General features: G+C 45.1%; 2 protein-coding genes across 4 annotated transcripts; one reads left to right on the top strand and one right to left on the bottom strand.

Moving 5' to 3' along the window:
• Nucleotides 1-124: 124 nt before the first annotated feature.
• On the bottom strand, nt 125-7,691 carry shisa2b (shisa family member 2b; the record flags this gene model as incomplete). The annotated part of the gene is given in 3 exon segments (XM_079489199.1): nt 125-677; nt 679-800; nt 7,382-7,691. Coding segments are annotated over 3 exon segments (915 nt in total). The 3' UTR covers nt 125-194.
• Nucleotides 7,692-9,180: 1,489 nt separating this feature from the next.
• Nucleotides 9,181-19,328, top strand: spice1 (spindle and centriole associated protein 1). Of its 3 annotated transcripts, XM_079490266.1 has the most exons (19): nt 9,181-9,257; nt 9,392-9,490; nt 9,950-9,997; nt 10,453-10,593; nt 10,988-11,090; nt 11,816-11,934; nt 12,085-12,167; nt 12,262-12,404; nt 13,000-13,125; nt 13,667-13,941; nt 14,757-14,780; nt 14,814-14,921; nt 15,095-15,212; nt 15,433-15,549; nt 16,150-16,643; nt 17,298-17,487; nt 18,374-18,452; nt 18,577-18,643; nt 19,138-19,328. In XM_079490266.1, exons 2-19 carry the CDS (start codon nt 9,392-9,394, stop codon nt 19,195-19,197), a joined length of 2,394 nt encoding a protein of 797 aa, XP_079346392.1. In that variant the 5' UTR covers nt 9,181-9,257; the 3' UTR covers nt 19,198-19,328. The 3 variants fall into 3 exon arrangements, 2 of the variants coding, with proteins under 2 accessions (XP_079346392.1, XP_079346391.1); XR_013788556.1 differs by having other exon boundaries at nt 14,757-14,921; nt 18,374-18,467; nt 18,589-18,643; nt 19,138-19,178; XM_079490265.1 differs by having other exon boundaries at nt 14,757-14,921.
• The last annotated feature ends 319 nt before the right edge of the window (nt 19,329-19,647 follow it).

The raw sequence follows: 19,647 nt of genomic DNA, 5'->3' as shown, positions 1-19,647 counted from the left end.
AAGGTTTTTACGAGTCCTCCATGTGAGCCTGACTCCATGTCATTGCTTTTTCCACTCTGGCATGAGAACCCACATCCCCACACCCCACCACCCCCTCCATCCCCAACCTCCCCCACAGGGGTCTCTGGCACGGTCCTCACAGGTTTACAACTTCACAAGTTCAAGTTCTTCCTGAGTCTTTGGCGACGGCAAGCTCACACCGTCACCGGGGGGTGTTTCTGCTGCTGCTGCTCATGGCTGGCCACACTGGTGGGGGGAGGGTAAGGGGACTGGATGGGTCTGTAGCCCCCTTGGGTGGGGTCTATGAAGGCCGCGGCGCCGGGGTGGGCATAGCCCACCCCGGCCGCGGCGCCGGGGTGGGCGTAGCCGATGAACTGGGGGTGCATGAACTGTCCCTGGTGTTGCATGATCTGCGTGGCCTGCTGGCAGTTGAGCACGGAGAAGTTGGTGGGCATGTTGACGAAGACGCTGCCCTCCGGCGGCTGGCAGTAGGCCGCCTGGGCGCGCATCATGGGCGGAGGCCCCGGCCGGGGGGCGGCGCCGGTCGGGACGGAGGAGCTGGAGGACGTGGCCGTGCTGGACTGTCGCGAGGAGGAGCCTCTGGAGGTGTTCGCCATCATGGGGATGGTCTCCAGGAGGCGCCCGCCGCCGCCGGGGCCGCCCCCTGCCCCTCCCCCCGCCCGACGACAGCTCCTGTTTGGGCCGGAGGCAGCGGCAGCAGCACACGGCGACCACGGAGCCCACCAGGACAAACGCCACGAACACCGAGCCCACAATCAGGAAGGGCACATAAATGGGCACTGCAGAGAGAGAGAGGGAGAAAGAGAGGGTTGATTGATTGATTGATTGATTGATTGATTGATTGATTGATTGATTGATTGATTGATTGATTAATTCAAAAGAATAAAAGCACAAAAAAGCCTGAAAGCTTGTTTCCATTGTGGTCCTTTTGGGGAGGGAGAGATAATGGGAGAGAGAGCTAGGTGTGAAAGAGAGGTTTGGCTATGAACACAGTTCATAGTGGTGCAACCACTCCCTTACGGAGCTATGTGTGTGGGTGGCTGGGTGGCTGGCTGGGTGGGTGGTTGGGTGGCTGGGTGGTACTGGGTATGAGCACGAAAACAGCATGGTTGTTTTTCACCACCTGTGCGCAACATAACGCACACACAAACACACACGCACGTATTAACTGTATATGCTTTCGGGTGTGCCAGTACAGTACAGTGACAGCTGTACGCCGGAACCGGCCCGGCCCCCTGGAACCCCCACCCCTGGGGACCCCCACATGGTAACTCAAGTCATTTCTCTACCGTTTCGGACACGGGCGGCTCGCCGGAAACCAGGCCGGCACCCTGGGTGCATTCCTGTGGGTCTGGATAGCTATAACCTTAAAAATATATTTTAGATTATTTTAGACATATTCTAAATAACAGTTAGAAGTTAGAACATGTTAGAACCAGTGATTACCAGTGATTCGATTAATCGAATACTAACTAATTGAATAATCGATTCGATTACGATTAATGGATTAATCGTTGCAGCCCTAACACACACACACACACACACACACACACACACACACACACACACACACACTCATATCTTGAATCTCATACGGTCAAAGCTCCCTCATGTGAATAGAGATTGGGTCAGACAGTGAAACAAAAGAATAGATGGAAGGGAGAGAGAAAGAGAGAAAGAGAGAGCGCGGTAGAGACTGAGGCAGACTAAAAGGAGGCTCCCAGGGGGCCCCAGGCTCTCATTAGCAGTTATTAACTTTGTTTTGATCAGCTCTAATCCCTGCACCCTGCTGTGACCCCACCATTCACCTTTCTTTCCGACCCTGCACCTCTGTGTGTCTTGTGTGCATTGCGAGTGTGTGTACGCACGCGCGTGTGTGTACGTGTGTGTGCATGTGTGTGTGTGCGAGCGCGCGTGCGTGTGTGCGTGTTTGTTTCTTAATAAAAGCCATGTCGCCAGAACTGATAACTGTGAACTTTTTTGAGTAGTGCAACCACTCCAAGGAACAGCAATGTCCGTCCTAACCTATGTGACTATGTTACTATGTTTCGAGTACCAGTAGGGGCAAAAGTGGCGCTGTTGTGCCAGAAACAGAGAGAGAGAGATAGTGCTGCACTGTTGCCTGCTAATGAGAGACAGAGAGAGAGAGGGGAGGGGGGCAGGGGGAGAGGGGAGTTGCACCACTCAGTTCACACGGGTGGGATTATTTTAGGTACTCCTGAGTGTTAAATCGCCTCAGAGATAGTGAACATGAACCCGTGGTATGTGTTAATTTTTACTCTCTCAAAATTAATCTAACACTTGTTCCTGTTATGCAACGCTTGACTGAGAGGCCGGAGGATTCTCAAGGACTTTAGTGACAGTTTTAGTTGATTTTCTCTCACATGACTCCATTATAATCAGCATGTAATGTGCACACAGTTTCCCTGCTGCTACTCTCCCTTCTGCTCAATTGAGGCCAGAATCATTCTTGTTTTTCATGTAGGTTCAAGGTTCAAGGTTCAAGGTCTTTATTAATGTCCCATAAGGGCAATTAGGTTTACAGCAAGAGTAGTGGTTTAAAACATACAAACAATACAGGACAACAACAGACATGAGACACCATAGCATAAACAGAGGTCTGGGCGCATCTAGTGCAGGTATAGAATCAAAGATAAAAAATAAGAAAGGCTACATTCATTGTATGTATTTGTCTATTTAACATGTATGGACAATACAATACACATTAATTGAGATGATGTAATTTACAGTTACAATCAAGGACCTGCCAACTAACCCTAACCCTAAATGGAAAAGAATGCAAAGAAAGTATCAGTGATAAAACAACTTATACATTATCTTATCTTTCTTGTGGAGCTTCTTCTTTTTTATGTTTTTTTTTTGTGGCTTTCTCCTTTATTTTATATATTTTATGGAGGGACAGACAGTAGGCTGACAGGAAATGGGGAGAGAGATGGGGGGGTGACATGCAGTAAAGGCCGTCGGGATCGGGAGTCTAACCCGCAGCACACTGCCAGACTGGATTACCAGCCAAGGTGCCTGGACCGCTGAGCCATGGCCCAGGCCTCTTGTGGAGCTTTAAGACCAAAACGTGAATGTTCAGAGAGAAGGCTGATAGCAGTAACGTTGACACAAAAGATGAAGTCACCTTTCAATAAGTAACATGCACGCACACACACACACACACACACACACACACACACACACACACACACACACACACACCTCTGAAGTACAATAATGCACATGTTATATTAGAAGGTATTTGTTCAGATTAATTGTTTGTCTTTATTTTCTATATACCAGTGCATTAACACGTGTAACCATAAACCTGAGAGGAGGCAACTCGCACTGCTCTTTGAAACAAACATGGCCTAAAGAGACCTTTTCAGTAGGCTTAGGAATAGCAGTGAACATGCAGTAGTATCCTATACAGTGCACCATGTAAGAGCAAAAACATTGCTTCAAAGCTGTATCCTTTCCATATGGCAAAGCACTAAGTCAAAGTGACAAAAGACTTAGGACGTCCTATGGCAATACAGGCCTTGACATCAACAACATGAGACCATGACCCATTTTCCTCTTATTGAAAAGCAGTGGTGTCAGCTTCAGACTCTAATGTACCTTACAGCCATGGTCTCGTAAACAGGTTTTAACAGGAGCCATTCCAATAAGACTGTTATGGTCAGGCAAAGTTACAAGACCAGAAACATCCCGAAGAGACTTTTTCTAACCCCCTTTTCCTGCACTTGGATGAGGCCTACAGGTACAATGCCAAATCCTGAGTGTTTATTTAACTCTGAGTGTAAAGTTTGACCCATAATGTTGGTCCACAGTTAAAATGTTCCAGAATGGAACAAGGAAAACCAGGCCCACCATATTCATGTCAAAATCTTCATTTACACACAGGCACACAAATGCACACATTCTTGTACTTGTGCTGCTATATTTGTGAGCACTTTTGACTGATCTTAATTCTGCACTTATTCCTTAACTTCTAAACCCTGACATTAATCGTAATCTAACCCTAACCCTAAAGCAGCTTCTTAAAAAGTAAGGAGGCCCAGAAAAGCTTGCAACATAACCATAATCTCTGATGACTGATGGTGGCAGAGATGATGTTTTTGCCCTTGTCTGTGAGTTTGTTGTTCTGGAATTAATCTTGTGAACTGCTGGCCCATACTCTTTGGGCACGCTGCCAGTAGGCCAAAGAAAACACTCACCAAATATGTTTCTATGCGTGTGACATCATCATCATCATACCCGGAAGTTATGTGGGAAGTGGGAACGCCTACTTAGTGGCAAAAAACTACTTTCATGGCCTTGACAGCCCATACATTCAACCAGAATCTGATTGCATTAAATTTGCCACTCACTTTGCCACTGCATGCGCATACCCTCTATAAAAAATAGTTATTTAAGATTTTTTGTGCATGCATTACCCCCCCGCCCGCTGGAGTAGTCATAGGAAGAAGTGGCCAGTGAGACCCATTCGGAAGTTCTTCAACCGGCTATGGTCCGTGTTTTCGGGACCGGGTTAACTTGTGACATCATTGACTACCAGTATACTGTATCTTTTAACAGCAGTTTTACAATACACACACACACAAGCCGTGTGCAGCTTTGTTTAATTCTTTTTTTTTTATTCTAATAGGCCTAGACTTTATTTGTACAACATTCACGTTTTTTTTGTTTAGCTTGTTTTTATTTCACACTTGCTTTGGCACTGCTGGAAAGTGGAAATGTATCTTTCCCATGCCAATAAAAACCCATTTGAATTGAATTTACCGGTAAATTGAATTGTGTGTGTGTGAGAGAGAGAGAGAGAGAGAGAGAGAGAGAGAGAGAGAGAGAGAGAGAGAGAGAGAGAGATAGAGAGAGAGAGAGAGAGAGAGAGAGAGAGAGAGAGAGAGAGAGAGAGAGAGAGAGAGAGAGAGAGAGAGAGATAGATAGATAGATAGATAGATAGAGATAGAGAGAGAGAGAGAGAGAGAGAGAGAGAGAGAGAGAGAGAGAGAGAGAGAGAGAGAGAGAGAGGAACTTAATGCAATCTGAACAGCTGCACCACATGCCAGGAGTTTTACACCTGTGTACTAGTGTATACTAGTACACAACAAGAGGATGGTCTGCTATTAGATGATTAGATGATTAGATGGAACCGCTGGTCTACAACAAGATGATGCTATTAGATGCTGTCCATTCCAACAAAAAAGTTGAAGCACTGAATCAAGTACAAGTAAGTAGCCTTGCCGAGCCATGAGGCCCATAGGGCAGGAGCCTGTCTCCAGTTTCTGTAGCGTGAGGCAGCTTGATGTACAAGTACACGCCCTGGACATGACGCTAGTATGTCACCCCAATCCAACCCTTGATGCTGAGTGTCAAGCAGGGAGGCACTGGGTCCCATTTTTTAGAGTCTTTGGTATGACCCAGCCAGGGATTGAACCCCAACCTCCCAGTCTCAGGGCAGACACTCTAAGCACAAGGCCACTGAGCTGGAATCAAGTACAAGAACACAGTTAATTTGCAAGCTTTGTTTTAAAAGCAAGGGCTGGTGGATATCTGTGGCTATACTTTTCTAGTTTGTTTTAATTTTGTGCTATCAATGATTGGCATTAAACCATTTTCTTTAAACAGTGAGTGGGACATACATCTTAATGTTGGAACAAAACACTGCTATTGTTCCCTGTCACTCTTCCACACCTGTTGCTGGGACTGAGCGATGGCAGCCATCAGCCCCCTCCCCTATAAGCTCTTGTTTTGGGCATATAATCTTTGTGGCTGCATGGCTGGGGCTTTCTCGTCTCCTATAGAGCTCTCCCACGGGCATTCTCCTGTTCCTAAACGCCACATGCTTCTTTATGTTGAACGCATTAATAATTTCCTGTCCGTTATGCATTTGACATCACTGTGTGTATCTTGCAGATGATTAATAGGCTGCCATCTGGATGACAAATGAATTAAATGCACAAACTGGGCCTCGCACGACAACGCGCTTCCCTTTTTGTCCTACAGGGAGAAAAATGCCTGCTTTTCTTTACATTCTTTTGGCTGTTTGCCATCGCATGAAAATGTATACTGCTTCCTGGGGCGATAAGGCAGGATTGTTTGAGAAAATGACAGGTTATAGTTGGAGGGAAAGATGCTGTCCAGGTCCCCCACAGACACTTTAAGTAGGCCACTATTTTCATTGTTGTGTATAATTTGCTCCATTTTCATGTGACCTCATAGGCCTATGCATCTTTTTCTTATAAAATAAATGCAACATTCCTGTATGTGTAAGTGTACATCATAAAGGAGCAGTGATAAAATGTTAATTGGTCTACATTTTCAATACAATGAATAACAAAACATACTCTCTCCCCATGCCTTCGGCCTGGTGGAGACAATAACCTGGGCTGTTATAATGCAATAATAGGTTAGATTAGATCTAGACATATGTCTGTTGTTTGTAGCTCAGTTAGCCAAACACGGGATTACACTTAACGAGTAGTACGGCCCCTAACTAATAATAGACACATGTAAACTGCAGGTGGTCTATAGGAAGAACTTGTTGAAAATATATCTCCCTACGAAACTCGGCAACATCAAATGATCAATGGGGCAGCGGGGAGCGGGGAGGATTACCCTGGACCCTGCGGATGGAAAGGGGAATCCACACAGGTCTCTAGGAAATGATACATAACGCGATTTGTTATTATGAAGCGAGCTGTCAGCGCCGTCGCGGTCCACTGGCCAGGATCCGGTCAAGTCCAAACCTGATCCTCGTGGGGACAGTGCGATTTGAGCTCAGTCTCTGCAGTGTGGTGCCGCTAGAACAAACACAACTATTTATAACTGTGGCACAGCACAATTTGCCATTTGTGAGTGAGTGGGGTGGGCGGTTAACTGGCCTGCTAGCGTGTCTGTACTGCTGTCTCCTCTGCAGCTGTCGTTGCCAACTGAGGCAGGGGAGCACATTAAAAGATATCATGGAGATGAGCCAATGTAGTATTATAAATACAAAGTAGGCTATAGGTTCTCAAAGAAGCAGCGGGCCCCTGCATTTTCTCTCTGCTATTTTGCTATATCACATTTCAGCCCCGTCCTGTCCAATGTCCATGCATGCGCGCCTTGGACATGGGATGGCCGGTTGGCCAACTGGTCACTTAAAAGTTATTAAGTTACTCATTTCCAATTAAATTTGTATGCAATCTAATTTAGAACAGGAGGGCTAGTCTATGCACCCAAATTGAAGCAAACAAGGCGTCTCAGTTTAGTTTTGGACATGGCGGTAGGCTACTATAGCCTATGCGTATTGACACTTCGGGCCAACATATATTTATACATTTGGAAATGAAATTCCTTCCAGAACTGTAATTACCTGCCGCTGTATCCTTGTTCTCCTTGCTCTCTGTCCCCGCGACGGGGTCCTTCTTGTCGTTGGTACAGGTCCCCTGGTCCAGCCGAGCGTTAGTGAGGGGGCAGCAGTAGCGCAGATCGCATTTCCCACAGCAGATGATCGCGTCCGCGCTATCGGACGCTATCTTCTCCGGGCACTGGAAGCCCTCTCTCCACGCGCCCTGGTTGTCGTGCCAGCCGTGGCAATACTCCCCACTGGCCTTCACGTCAATAATGACCAAGAGAAGAGTCACAATCACGGTGACAGACATCGGCAAACCGCCTCCCCACATCGTGGCCAAAGGGTGCCCGTGGTGGCCGCGCACTGTCTGGCACACCAAGTAAAAGAGAGTGGGGCTTTCACTCCTCGGGTCTAACCAACCTGGGGAATGGAACGATGTGGAGGATCACCGCAATGAATGGGACAGGGGCGATAAAGAGAGAGATAAACAACGCGCCTTAAAGCTGTCATTTGCCGGGAGAATTCCGTGCGTAATTCGGTAGATCCACGAATGCCAAGCGGCTCCTTATTCACGTGGGGAAAATATCCAAAAGTTGCCCAGAATGCTGTTGAATGTTGTCACGTGATCTTGTTGAAATACCCCAAATTAATTATATATACTCCTACTCTTTCTCTTAATCTGTCTCTAATACTCCACTTGTGCGTCCACGAAACTCCGGTAAATCCAGTATCAGGAGGTTGAATTGAACTCTTCTTCTGGCACGGAAGCGACGCGATCCATATGTCTCCTCTTTATAGTGCGCTCCTAAAATGACTATCCCAAGAGATGTAGGTAGTAGCCCAATCCATACAGCCTAGTGAGCCTACACACTCCTTTTGTCCAGAAGTCCACTGGCCCCCAGCCTTAAATTGCAAGTTAAAATGTCCAATTTATATAACTTGTCTGCATTGCTTCAGCTTGCTGGATGTAATAGAGAGAGACGAGTCAGACAACTTCGCCAAATCTAGCCTAGAAAGAAGTAAGTATTCCTCCTGCATTTGCATCTGGGAGGCGTACTGGTAGTTTCACACCTCGCTATAAGTATATGAGGGTCTCTCCATTCCATTTAGGGTGAGTGAGTGAGTGAGTAGCTATACTCTAACAACGATCCATCCCAGTAGTGTACGTACAGTCTCGCGAGGCTACGGGTAGTAAAAGAAAAGTAAACATCTTCTGCACTTTTTCCCTCAAGAAGTCAAGCGGTTAGTTGACGATCCGTCAGTCAGTCCCTCTGCCCTCAGATAAGTAAGCCTGGGGACCGAGGCTACTCTGCCCTCCGATCCTGTGTGTGTGTGTGTGTGTGTGTGTGTGTGTGTGTGTGTGTGTGTGTGTGTGTGTGTGTGCGTGCGCGCGTACGCGCATTTGGGTAACATCTCCTGTCTCTGTCTGTTTCCTAAACCAACATTTCCTACACATTTTGTTTAAATTAAATTTTCAAAAGATTACAACAACAATAATAATAATAATAATAATAATAATAATAATAATAATAATAATAATAATAATAATTAATGTAAACATTTAAAATATATATAATTGTTTTCACTATTTTTGAAATACTCTAGTCTAAATGTATGTTTTGGGTCGTCATGAGCTGAAAAGTGTGGCAAAAGCGCCGCGCACACACACACACACACACACACACACACACACACACACACACTACAAAGATTAAACTAACTGTGCCATCTAGTGGCCGTATCAGGCGTTGCAGGTACATTCATTTCCCAGCATGCTCGGCTGGTAAAGAGGCGTCCTTAGTAAAAACAACACAGGAAGTGGCGCCGCGCGCAACTGTTCAAAAAAGCTGCGACAAAAACAGTGGTGGCTAAAAACCATAAAAAACCCCATAAAACAGTAAGTACTACTAGCTTAATATTAACAGTGCCAGCATGCCAAGAAAAACAAGACTGTGTGCTATTTTACTAAGTTATGTAAGTAAAGCAACGTCGAGCAGTACCTAAGTACTTGTGTTTCATACTGTTTTGTAGATGTCGTTTGTGAGGTTTGGGGGGCGCTCACAACACAGTCAAGGGAAGAGGCCTGTTGCACGCCCCAAGAAGACAGGTGCCCCTCAGAGAGAATGGGTGGTGAGTGTTCACAGCCATATGGTGTCCACAACAGAAAGTTGTTGTTGTTGTTGAAGGACCCCCAAATTGATTTATATGACCCCAAGAGAAGAACACACACACACACACACACACATTCCTGTTTCTGTAGCTTAAGCCGGGTCATACCCAAGACACAAAGAATCTCGTCCTCGTCTGGATTATGCAGACACTCTAACCACAAGAAGGCCACTGAGCTGTACAACTGATCTACAAACACCTCATATCGTGACTGAGCTCATAGCTTGTCTATTTTCAAAGAGCCAATGGTTAAAAGTGATTACACTGATTTTAATGCTTGCTAGATAGATCGATAGATAGATGGATTTCTTTATTTTATTCATACTAATTTGTTACTAATATTGCTGGGGTCCCCGGGACCCCACTTTGAGAACCACTGAGAGAAATAAACCGAAACATTTGTTTTGCTTTTGTTTTCAGAGCACTGTTAATGATCTCTCTGTGCACAAGCCCACACCCGAGGAGCTGGTAAGTTGCTTGATGATGTCCTTTCCTTGCTCTATGAATGACTGGCCACCAACCAGTTGGGTGTGAGTGAGCAGCACTTGATTTCATCGGTCAAATGTACGCTTATAAATATTCTCGAAGGGTTCACGAAGGTATGGGAACCAGTCTTAGATACAGTGGACCCTTCTAGACTGCGCTTCAATGTACCTTATTGAACGGTAGTGAATAACAAAGACTCTGGTGACCTGTAATGTACAATCATGTCAAGACTGTGGTGTACTCGTTTTGTCTTGTTTTTTTTGGTTTGTATTTAGTTTTTTGTCTGTGCATTGTAATAATTGTCCGTATTGTGGTTGTTTTCCTATGTTGTGTTTAAAAAAGCAAAATGTGTGGTTCTATATACATTGAATGGCGATTGTTCAGCTGTGACATTTCAGAGCCTCAATAAAAATACATTAAAAACAAATCTCTTCCAGAAATATCGACATGAGAGTCACAAGTCTCATAACAGGGTTGTGGCCCAGTGGGAGCTGAAGCAGAAGGCCATGTGTCGCCAGCTCAGACACCCTGGGAGCCCGGCACCCCTGGACCAGGCCAGTGCCAGCATCATCAGGGAGGTCTGTGAATTTCAGTGTGCTTGGGTTGATGATGGCTCCTTTCACTTGCACACTTTTAGTTTTCAGTAGCTAAAATATGGAATTAAATATTCATATCTGGTATTAGTTGTTAGTAATGTCAGTTTACCAGTTATTTGCTGCAAGGATTCTACAGTACGTGTAGTAAGCCAAGGGTCAATTAATTTTGACAATTTCCAGGGTCTGTAAATGTATAGAAAAACTCCTAATGAGAAAGTCTGGGGAAATGTCTGGGATTTCATAACCTTTGTTACACCTAAATTAATTATATTAATTATTATTATAATTATGAACATTCCTACGAGTTTTAATGTTTGGAATGGGTACTAGTGCCTGTTTCCTGGTGCGGAGATGGTGATGTGTTTTTCTTTTGTAGGTGTTCTCTGACCAGCTGCTGTTGCAAGATGTTTTGTCCCGTTCAGATAGAGCCATGGCCGTGGTCAAGGATCTGTTTGGAGACGCTCCTCGTCGGCAGACTGGTAGCATAATTAATTCCATTTTGACCTGAGATCAGATTCTAAAAATGTCTTCTACATCCTGACAGTTTTCTGAAAAAGCCATGTTTCTATGTCAGTGGTTCTTCGATTTTTCAAAAATAGCAGACCTACAAGCTCGTAGCGCGCCACTCGGTGGCGCGCTATGAGCTTGTAGATCTGCTATTTTTCAATAGCTAAAGCATAACATAATGCTAACACCAAAAGGGGTTCCCGCCCAAAATGGGTTAATTCCATTTTGGACAGGTTTAGTAGTTATTATAAATAATTCCAATAGTCCAAAAAGCATCGAACTACTTTCAGCCTAGTGCCCTGACTTTGGATCTACAAGCACACAACGCCTCACAATGTCTTGTGAGCTTGTCGGTCAGTTATCTTCTCCATTTGCCTGGTCGGTACAACAAAGTACTTCATCTGAGGCTAAAGTGGTTCATGTGTCATGGCAGTTGAGATGGTGTCAACTCGACTGTCAAACACAGAATCAGAGGTCGATCGTAAGCACTCATTGTATTGCTACAGTTGTGTGGCAAATCTAATCAATCTGTTACATGAATATGGTAAATTAAACAAGCATCTGCAAACTACTTGACTCAGGTTTACACTGTCCATTGTCGTCTTCTGTTGGATACAATCTTACATGTACTAGTGTCGTATAGTACCATTTCACACTAAGTTACCACACAGTAAGTGAGTACATTAATATTTTGCAGGCCACCCCAGCGTGACAATGGCTCCAGACTGTGACAATGATTCCGTACTGCCTGTAGTACAGAGACCAGATCCACCAACACCACTGTCTCTTCTTAGCCAGTCCATTATGGACCAACAGGTGTGTTTAGTTGTACATTCCGTTTACCACATTCACCCAGTGGTCATTTGGCAAATTGGCCACAGTGTGATCATGATAAGTCCATTTTCTTTACATTTGCTTGAATATTGCTTTATTAATGTGCATTTGATACATAATTATTCCCTCCAGGCCCTTAATGATCTAGAAGGTGCTGAGGAATACTACAGCGAAGAGGAGGCCCCTGCTGCTAGCCCTGTCTCTATACTACACAGGTAATAATGATTTATTATACCAATGTAAAACCCTGCTGTTATGGCTCTATTGTCCCTGCTGTTCACTAAACTGCTCTGTTTTCACACGTCGTAGAGCCAATCTACGGAAGATGAAGGCCAAGACTCCTGGAAGGCGGACACCACGACAGCGGGTCCAGTCCAGCTCTCGCCATCAGGGGATCAGAGATGGCGTTCCTGTGACTCCCTGTAGGTCAGGGAGAGCACCCAATCCAGCAGGTATATAGGAGAAGGAGACAGAGTCGTAGGATGATGCCCCGTGGCAAATCCGGTGACCTCAGAAGGGGCCCTTTAACTTATTTCTAACCTTATCCTCAGTAAGAGAAGAACACAGTCCCCTATACTAGACTACAGATGTGAAGGATGACTTCACCCATTTTCAACCTATCCATATCCTGTAATTTGTCGTCACTAATGCTCAATTAAATGGTACCATATTATATTGAGGGAAAGAGTTTCCATGTAGTTTACTCTATTAACCCATTTTGGGGCGGGAACCCCTTTTGGTGTTAGCATTATGTTATGCTTTAGCTATTGAAAAATAGCAGATCTACAAGCTCATAGCGCGCCACCGAGTGGCGCGCTACGAGCTTGTAGGTCTGCTATTTTTGAAAAATCGAAGAACCACTGACACAGAAACATAGCTTTTTCAGAAAACTGTCAGGATGTAGAAGACATTTTGAGAATCTGATCTCAGGTCAAAATGGGTTAAGCCTTTACATATGTGGTAAACCCCATATCTTGATTGGTTTGAATTTAATATTCTGTCCTCCTCTAACGCTCTACACACTTACTTAACTGTTGGTTTCTGTAGCTCTAAACGCCACCGTGGCGGTCCAGCGGGTGCGGTCCAGACAGAGCCAGTCAGAAGAACCCAGCGAGGACCTGTCCGCCCTGGTTACTAAAGTACTCAACTCTGAGCCCACTACCAACCAGCCAGGTAGTGTCGGGATGAGAATCCTCACTCTTTCAGAACAATGTATAGTTACTCTGGATTCAAATAAATGTACATGGAACAAACACAACATAATTATTAGGGGTGTCAAAAAAAATCGAATCGAATTAGAATCGCGATTCCCGTTATGAACGATTCAAAATCGATTCATCATTTCTGGATATTTTTTTCTGGTTAGGTACAGGAGTTTTCACTATGATGATATGAAATGTAAGCTTACCCTAATCACCTGTCTTCAAGTTACTGTAATATAGTCACTTCAGTTGGCTAGAGTAGATTGTGATGAAATGTATGTATGTATTGAATGGAGAATCATTTTGAATAGAGAATTGTTTTGAATCTGGAAAAAAAATGCTTTTGAATTTTAAAAAAAAGTTTTTTTATTGAGAATCGAGTTGAATCGAATCGTGACCCCAAGAATCAGAATCGAATCGTGGGACACCCAAAGATTCACAGCCCTAATAATTATCTTCATTTCTCCTTTTCATTGGTGTGTACTGTGTACGTCTGTCTGTGTCTTTCCCAGTTGGTAATAGTGGTCGTGCCAGTAGGACCAGTAATCTACGTGGTCCAGAGGCTTCGGGCCTTGACGGCTCTTCGCTAAGTGCTCTGAATGGGAACCAGTCCAGTCTGGGAATGTTGCAGACCATGCTGGGCCAGGTTGAGACTGAACTGGACTCACTAAGTCCTCAGGAATCTGACACAGCACCAGATCCACATCCACACAGACCTCAAGCCCTCACTGGGTTCTCTGTAGCCCTGGTCTCCACTCTTGGGCGTCTGGTGCACCTACTGAAACAGGTGCAGTGGGAATCATGAGAAAACACATAATCAGCATGTCTTTATGGTTATGCACCATTTCCACTTTTGCACTGCCAACACCAATGCTGGATCATATTCAATATTACGTGACCTGATCTAGTCTTTTAGGTAACAGGTCATCCCGCCCCTTTTCCATCTCGCCCCACTACTCTACCTAGCTGTAAATAACAAACATAATTCATGTTGGTGATTATTTAAAAGGTATTATCATATTAATTTATCATTGTTAAGTTCACTCTGTAGATCCACGGGCATAATAGCATGATGATGCCATTACACAACATGGGCTACATGGAAGAAATGTGATTAATAAAACGAAATTAACTGCTAGAAGGTCCTAAATTAACTTAATTAAGCAGTCACCGTCTCTGTGACGTGTTGTTCTTTCTAAATTAAGTATAGAGATCGACTACTATGCAATCAAATAAATCTGTATACAAGATAATTTCAGATTTCAGAGAGGGAGGGAAATACTAAATGAACTGTTAACTACATTAAAAAAATTGCGGGGCAGGTTGGTAAAGGGGCGAGCACTATTCGTCTTTTACTTAACTGTTAACCTTCCGCAACGAGGCTGTACACTGGTGATCGTTCAGCATGTGATCTTGTGATGACTTGTTAACTACTGCTGATAACAGATACAGCGTATGACCCTCTCTACTTTCATATCACACCCCTCACCCAGTGCAAATAACGGCTGGGTATGTGCTATTTGTGACATCATTCATTATTGGTATTGGTGCCTCGTCTAAATTCATCACTCTGCTCACTTTCTGCCTACAACATGATGTTAGAGGGAAGATGAGGCGAAGAGAGAGGCTCAGGAGAGGAGAGGACTGGAGCAGAGAGAGGCTCAGGAGAGGAGAAGCCTGGAGCAGGAGGTGAGGGAGCAGCGGGGGCTGATAGACGCTCTCACTGCCGAGACTCTGACTCTGAGAGAGGAGAGCACCGCCCTGCAGGTGAGCTTTTGCATGACACACAGCACACCGCACTGTATCACTGGTACAAAAATGATCTGTTCAATCTGGATGTCTGCGGTTGAACTTTGTATTGCTGAAATCTACCAACCAGAATGCATAGGAAGCACTGGGTTCACTTTGGATTTTGTGCGGGTGTTCTTGCCACTGTCCAGGCAGGGCTGCAGCAGCGGACAGCAGAGCTGGAACAGATGCTGGACACAGTGGTGCTGGCACTGGGAGGACTGGAACTGCCGGGAGCACCCAGGGACTACAGAACTCAACTCAACACAGGTTTATTTATCTCTTTATTTGACTAATTAAAATAATTATTTAAAGCCCTCGACAACCTGTTTCCACATGGTCCTGTGGTGTTTCTTTCAGCGTAAACAAGGAGATGATGGCGTTAGAATAAGTGCATTCTGATAAATGCTTTTTGTGTGTGTGTGCAACTGTGCATGTTTGTGTGCACATGCCTGTTGAGTAACTGGGGTGAAATGTGTGTTTTGCACAGACTGTCAACGTGGACCGCCTTTTCCCGAGCGAGATACAGAGCAAACGCAAGTCCCTATAGCTCCTGCAGTGCTGCTCTCCCCACCTCGACAAATATACAACCAGCAACACAGCCCTGGTGAAGTCCCTCTCACTATAATCTGTTACTCTCTGAGTCCATTTGTTGACATCCATGTAAAGCAGTGACTCTCAAACTCTTGAAATTCAAGAGCCCCCAATTTGATATGCATTAGGCTACAAACTACATCTAAATCTCTGGGACCTCAATCTACACTGTATAATCCTTTTAATTTAACTCTGAGAATGTACGAAATGATTTGTTTTGTAATGTTTTTTCTTTATTAAAGTGTCATGCTTCCAAGGAAGCCCAGACCAAATGGACTTACAGAACACTTATTATTATTATAATTATTTATTTCATTTGACATAGACAATGAACCAACATGACAATTCACAAACAATGATCAAAGAAATACCTTAACCAACTTAAACACTCAAGCTTCATACTGTACATGGCAGAATACATAAATACAATTTAAAATACAACATTGAGCCTGTCGCCTCACATGAACCTATTTGAAAAGCTGAGATTGTTTTGTTTGTTTGTTGTGCACTCAGTTACAGACACATAAGGGCCAATTTGGACCCTTGGTGATCCCCAGACCTTAAGTTGAAAACGAGTGATGTAAAGTAATCCACCCATTCTCTGCCCTCCCAGTGTTTCGACCTGTGCCTCTGCACCGGGACCTTCCGTTTCCTGCCGACACCATGCGCTCCTATGAGGATGTCCGGGCGCTCAGCCCAGCCCCCAGCTTCTCCAGCTTGCCTCTCCCTGACCTCCCGTCCACTTCCGCCCTGCCCACGACCTCTGACCCTCTGCGTTCACAGCCCTCCCAAGAGGCCCTGCTGGCCCAGATCGCTCATCTGACCCAGCAAAACATCATGATCAGGGCCCAGGTGAACCAAGCCAATGTCGGTGGTTCTGGCATCAGAGGATCACCCAATAGCAACGCAGAGCGTAGAGGCTCTACCTCCCACAGCACGGGGAGAGTGACGCCCCAAAGCGTTGGAGAGGTTAGGTCGGCACCCAGCAGCACAGGGAGAGTGACGCCCCAAAGCGCTGGAGAGGTTCGTTCAGTGTCCAGCAGCACAGCAGGGAGACGGACCCCCCAGCAGGTCCAGACTGCCCACGGAGAACCTCCTACACAACAGGTGCAGTGTTGCTAGGAGGTGGAATGCGATAACCCTTGACACACATCCTGTCTGCTGTTTACAAAACCTGCAAATGTAAAAGAAAAATGTTTGCTGCTTATGTGGAGTCGTGTAGTTTGGTACAACAGCGGTACATTTTTCATGCATAAGTTACACCAAAGCCAAGCAGTATCAGGATGAGAATCCTCACTCATTCAGAAAAATATATACTTACTCTGTCTGGATTGAAATATATTTACATGAACAAAAACAGTATCATTTCTCCTTTTCCCTGCTGTCGGCTGTTTTTCGAAACTTGCAAATTTAAAATAATGTTTCTCAATCTTATGGAATTTCCTATAGGCTAGTTAGTTAACTAACTTAAACCTGCAGCTGTTTTTACTGATACAGTAGTTTGTGTAGTTTCCGAGGGCAATGGTTACAAACAGGAGGTTCACAAAGTTTGGACCATTCAGAACAGAGGTGTCATACTGTATACTATATACCACTGAAATGTAATCAAATGTTTGCTGTGTAGTGGAATAGTTTGGTACAGCGCTACAGTTTTCATACATAGGTTAGACCAAAAAGCCTCAATTGCTAGAAATCAGTCCTTTCAAATTATTTAGTGCATGTAGTATATTTCAGACCTGTGTCCGTGTCTTCTCATGCCAGGCTTCAGTGCACGAAGCCCCCAGCATGAGCAGCGTGGAGCTGCGCCTCCTGGAACTGAACAGGCAGAGTACAGCAGCCAGGGGTCGACTGCTGGAGCTCATCGAGCAGCAGAGGCATAGCAGCACCTCGGCCAGGGTTTCGCCTTCCGTCTCCCCCATCCCTCCCTCTGCCTTCAGTCTACACGCAGCAGGTATCCGTCTCCCCCATCCCTCCCTCTGCCTTCAGTCCACACGCAGCAGGTATCCGTCTCCCCCATCCCTCCCTCTGCCTTCAGTCCACACGCAGCAGGTATCCGTCTCCCCCATCCCTCCCTCTGCCTTCAGTCCACACGCAGCAGGTATTGTGGATCAACCATTTGGTGTTGTCGTCTGGCCGTCTGGGAGCCTGTTTGGTTGACTGTCATAATGAAATGAATTGCATTTTTATAGCGCTTTTCCAAGTGCTCAAAGCGCTTTACAATGGTTCATTCATTCATACATTGGGAGGTGAAGCGGCGAACAGTCGACGCCAGCGTCCTCACTTCCCACATTCACACACCAATGGTGGCGAGCTCACACCGACCAACTCATTGGAGGCAATGTAGGGTTCAGTGTCTTGCCCAAGGACACTTCGACATGTGGACAGGAGGAGCCGGGATTCGAACCGCCGACCCAGGGATCATTGGACGACCTGCTCTACCTCCTGAGCCACAGCCACGTCATGCCATGACGCCGCATGTCTTCTATGGAAGCATGTTGCGCAGTACCAAAATAACCAGACATTTTAAGTGGTCAAACTAGCAATATGTTCAGGAAACCATCTTCCATTACATCTTAATAGTCTTGGATATTTCATATAAAAGCAAAAGGTTAAATCTCTGATTTATTCACCTGGTTGGCTGTATGTAAAACAGCAGTACCAATTTTACGAAAACATAATTTTACATATTGTGGTGTTTTCTAGGAAACGGCGCTAGTGTGGGTGGGGGCACATTTCACACTGGATCACAAATTGCACATTCATTGAGACTTATAGCCGAATAAAAAAAATTCAGCCGTGAGATTTTCTTTTTGTTGCTTTGATCCATGCATTCTCAGCTGGCGGAAGGAGTCCAGATGCCTGTATGCTGTTGCCTGCACAGGATTCCTTGTCACAGGCGAGTGGTGGTGGGAGACGGTGAGTGTGTGTCTGGTCTATGTTAACCATGTCGCAAGGCCTGGGAACCAATTCACCACTCTGTCTGCACAGTCCACAGGAAGTTTTTTTTATTGCACTTGAAAACATTTTGTTTCCTACGCAGATCTGCTGGTAGTGAGGGGGCTTCACCACGACTGGGAGATGAACCCAGGGGTAGCAGGACACAGCAGGTACACGAGTGTATATTGATTTTGCACCTGTCTAACCCATTTTGACCTGAGATCAGATTCTAAAAATGTCTTCTAGATCCTGACAGTTTTCTGAAAAAGCTATGTTTCTATGTCGTTCTTCGATTTTTAAAAAATAGCAGATCTACAAGCTCATAGCGCGCCACCGAGTGGCACGCTATGAGCTTGTAGATCTGCTATTTTTCAATAGCTAAAGCATAACATAATGCGCCCAAAATGGGCTAATATGTGTATCAGTGTATTTGCTGCTAAATTGATGCACCTTACGTCTAATCTCATGTACATATTGTACCGGATGAATATGCTATACATACTTTGTTGACTTGTCATCCCCCCCCCCCCCACCCTTCTCTTTCTCCTTTCTGCAAATGTCAAAAACAAATGTAACCCACTTTTTTGTTTACACCTGTAATGTTGCAAACATAGTTTGTTTAGTTGAAGTTGAATGGAAAAACAAATGTCCCTTCTCTTCACAGCAGGCAGGCCAGCTGAGAGAACGAGAGGGATGGTTTGCATTGTCCACACATATGAGATAACAACACGAGCGATGGATTCAACCTGGGGAAACTTGACAATGTTACAGACTGATGTTCCTTTTCTTTTTTGTTTATTGTGGTTTTAACCTATGCAATATTTTATGAATAAATTAAACATGCTTGATTTTTTTTTACAACGAACTGCGTGGTTTCTGGGATGAGAAAAGAAAGTCTAGTTAGTACAAAAGGACCTCGATGGAAACAAGCCATACATAGGCTTTCTCTCTTCGCAGACCTTATCTCTGCATTGAATCAGCGAAATCATCCGTTATCAGCACCTTCGAATGAGGCCAGTATGGCCATACTGGCATACTCACTGTTTCAGTATGTCATTATCACCGAATGTGACGGGTGATAATGTCACTGATGTCCTGACGGAGGCGCGCCGTGTCTGGTGGCCTTGAGCCACGTGAGGCACCGCCAAGCGAGGCGCTAGCCGAGCGTTGCGAC

Source organism: Electrona antarctica (assembly GCF_951216825.1).
Source record: "Electrona antarctica genome assembly, chromosome: 20".
Taxonomy (NCBI): Eukaryota; Metazoa; Chordata; class Actinopteri; order Myctophiformes; family Myctophidae; genus Electrona; species Electrona antarctica.
This window is presented reverse-complemented; position numbering and strand designations above follow the sequence as displayed.

Coding starts and splice junctions, on each gene's coding strand:
- spice1 (XM_079490265.1), top strand. CDS start 9,392: ATGTCGTTTGTGAGGTTTGGGGGGCGCTCACAACACAGTCAAGGGAAG. Junction 11,935..12,084: donor AGTCCATTATGGACCAACAG/GTGTGTTTAGTT, acceptor TATTCCCTCCAG/GCCCTTAATGATCTAGAAGG. Junction 15,550..16,149: donor CAACCAGCAACACAGCCCTG/GTGAAGTCCCTC, acceptor CTGCCCTCCCAG/TGTTTCGACCTGTGCCTCTG.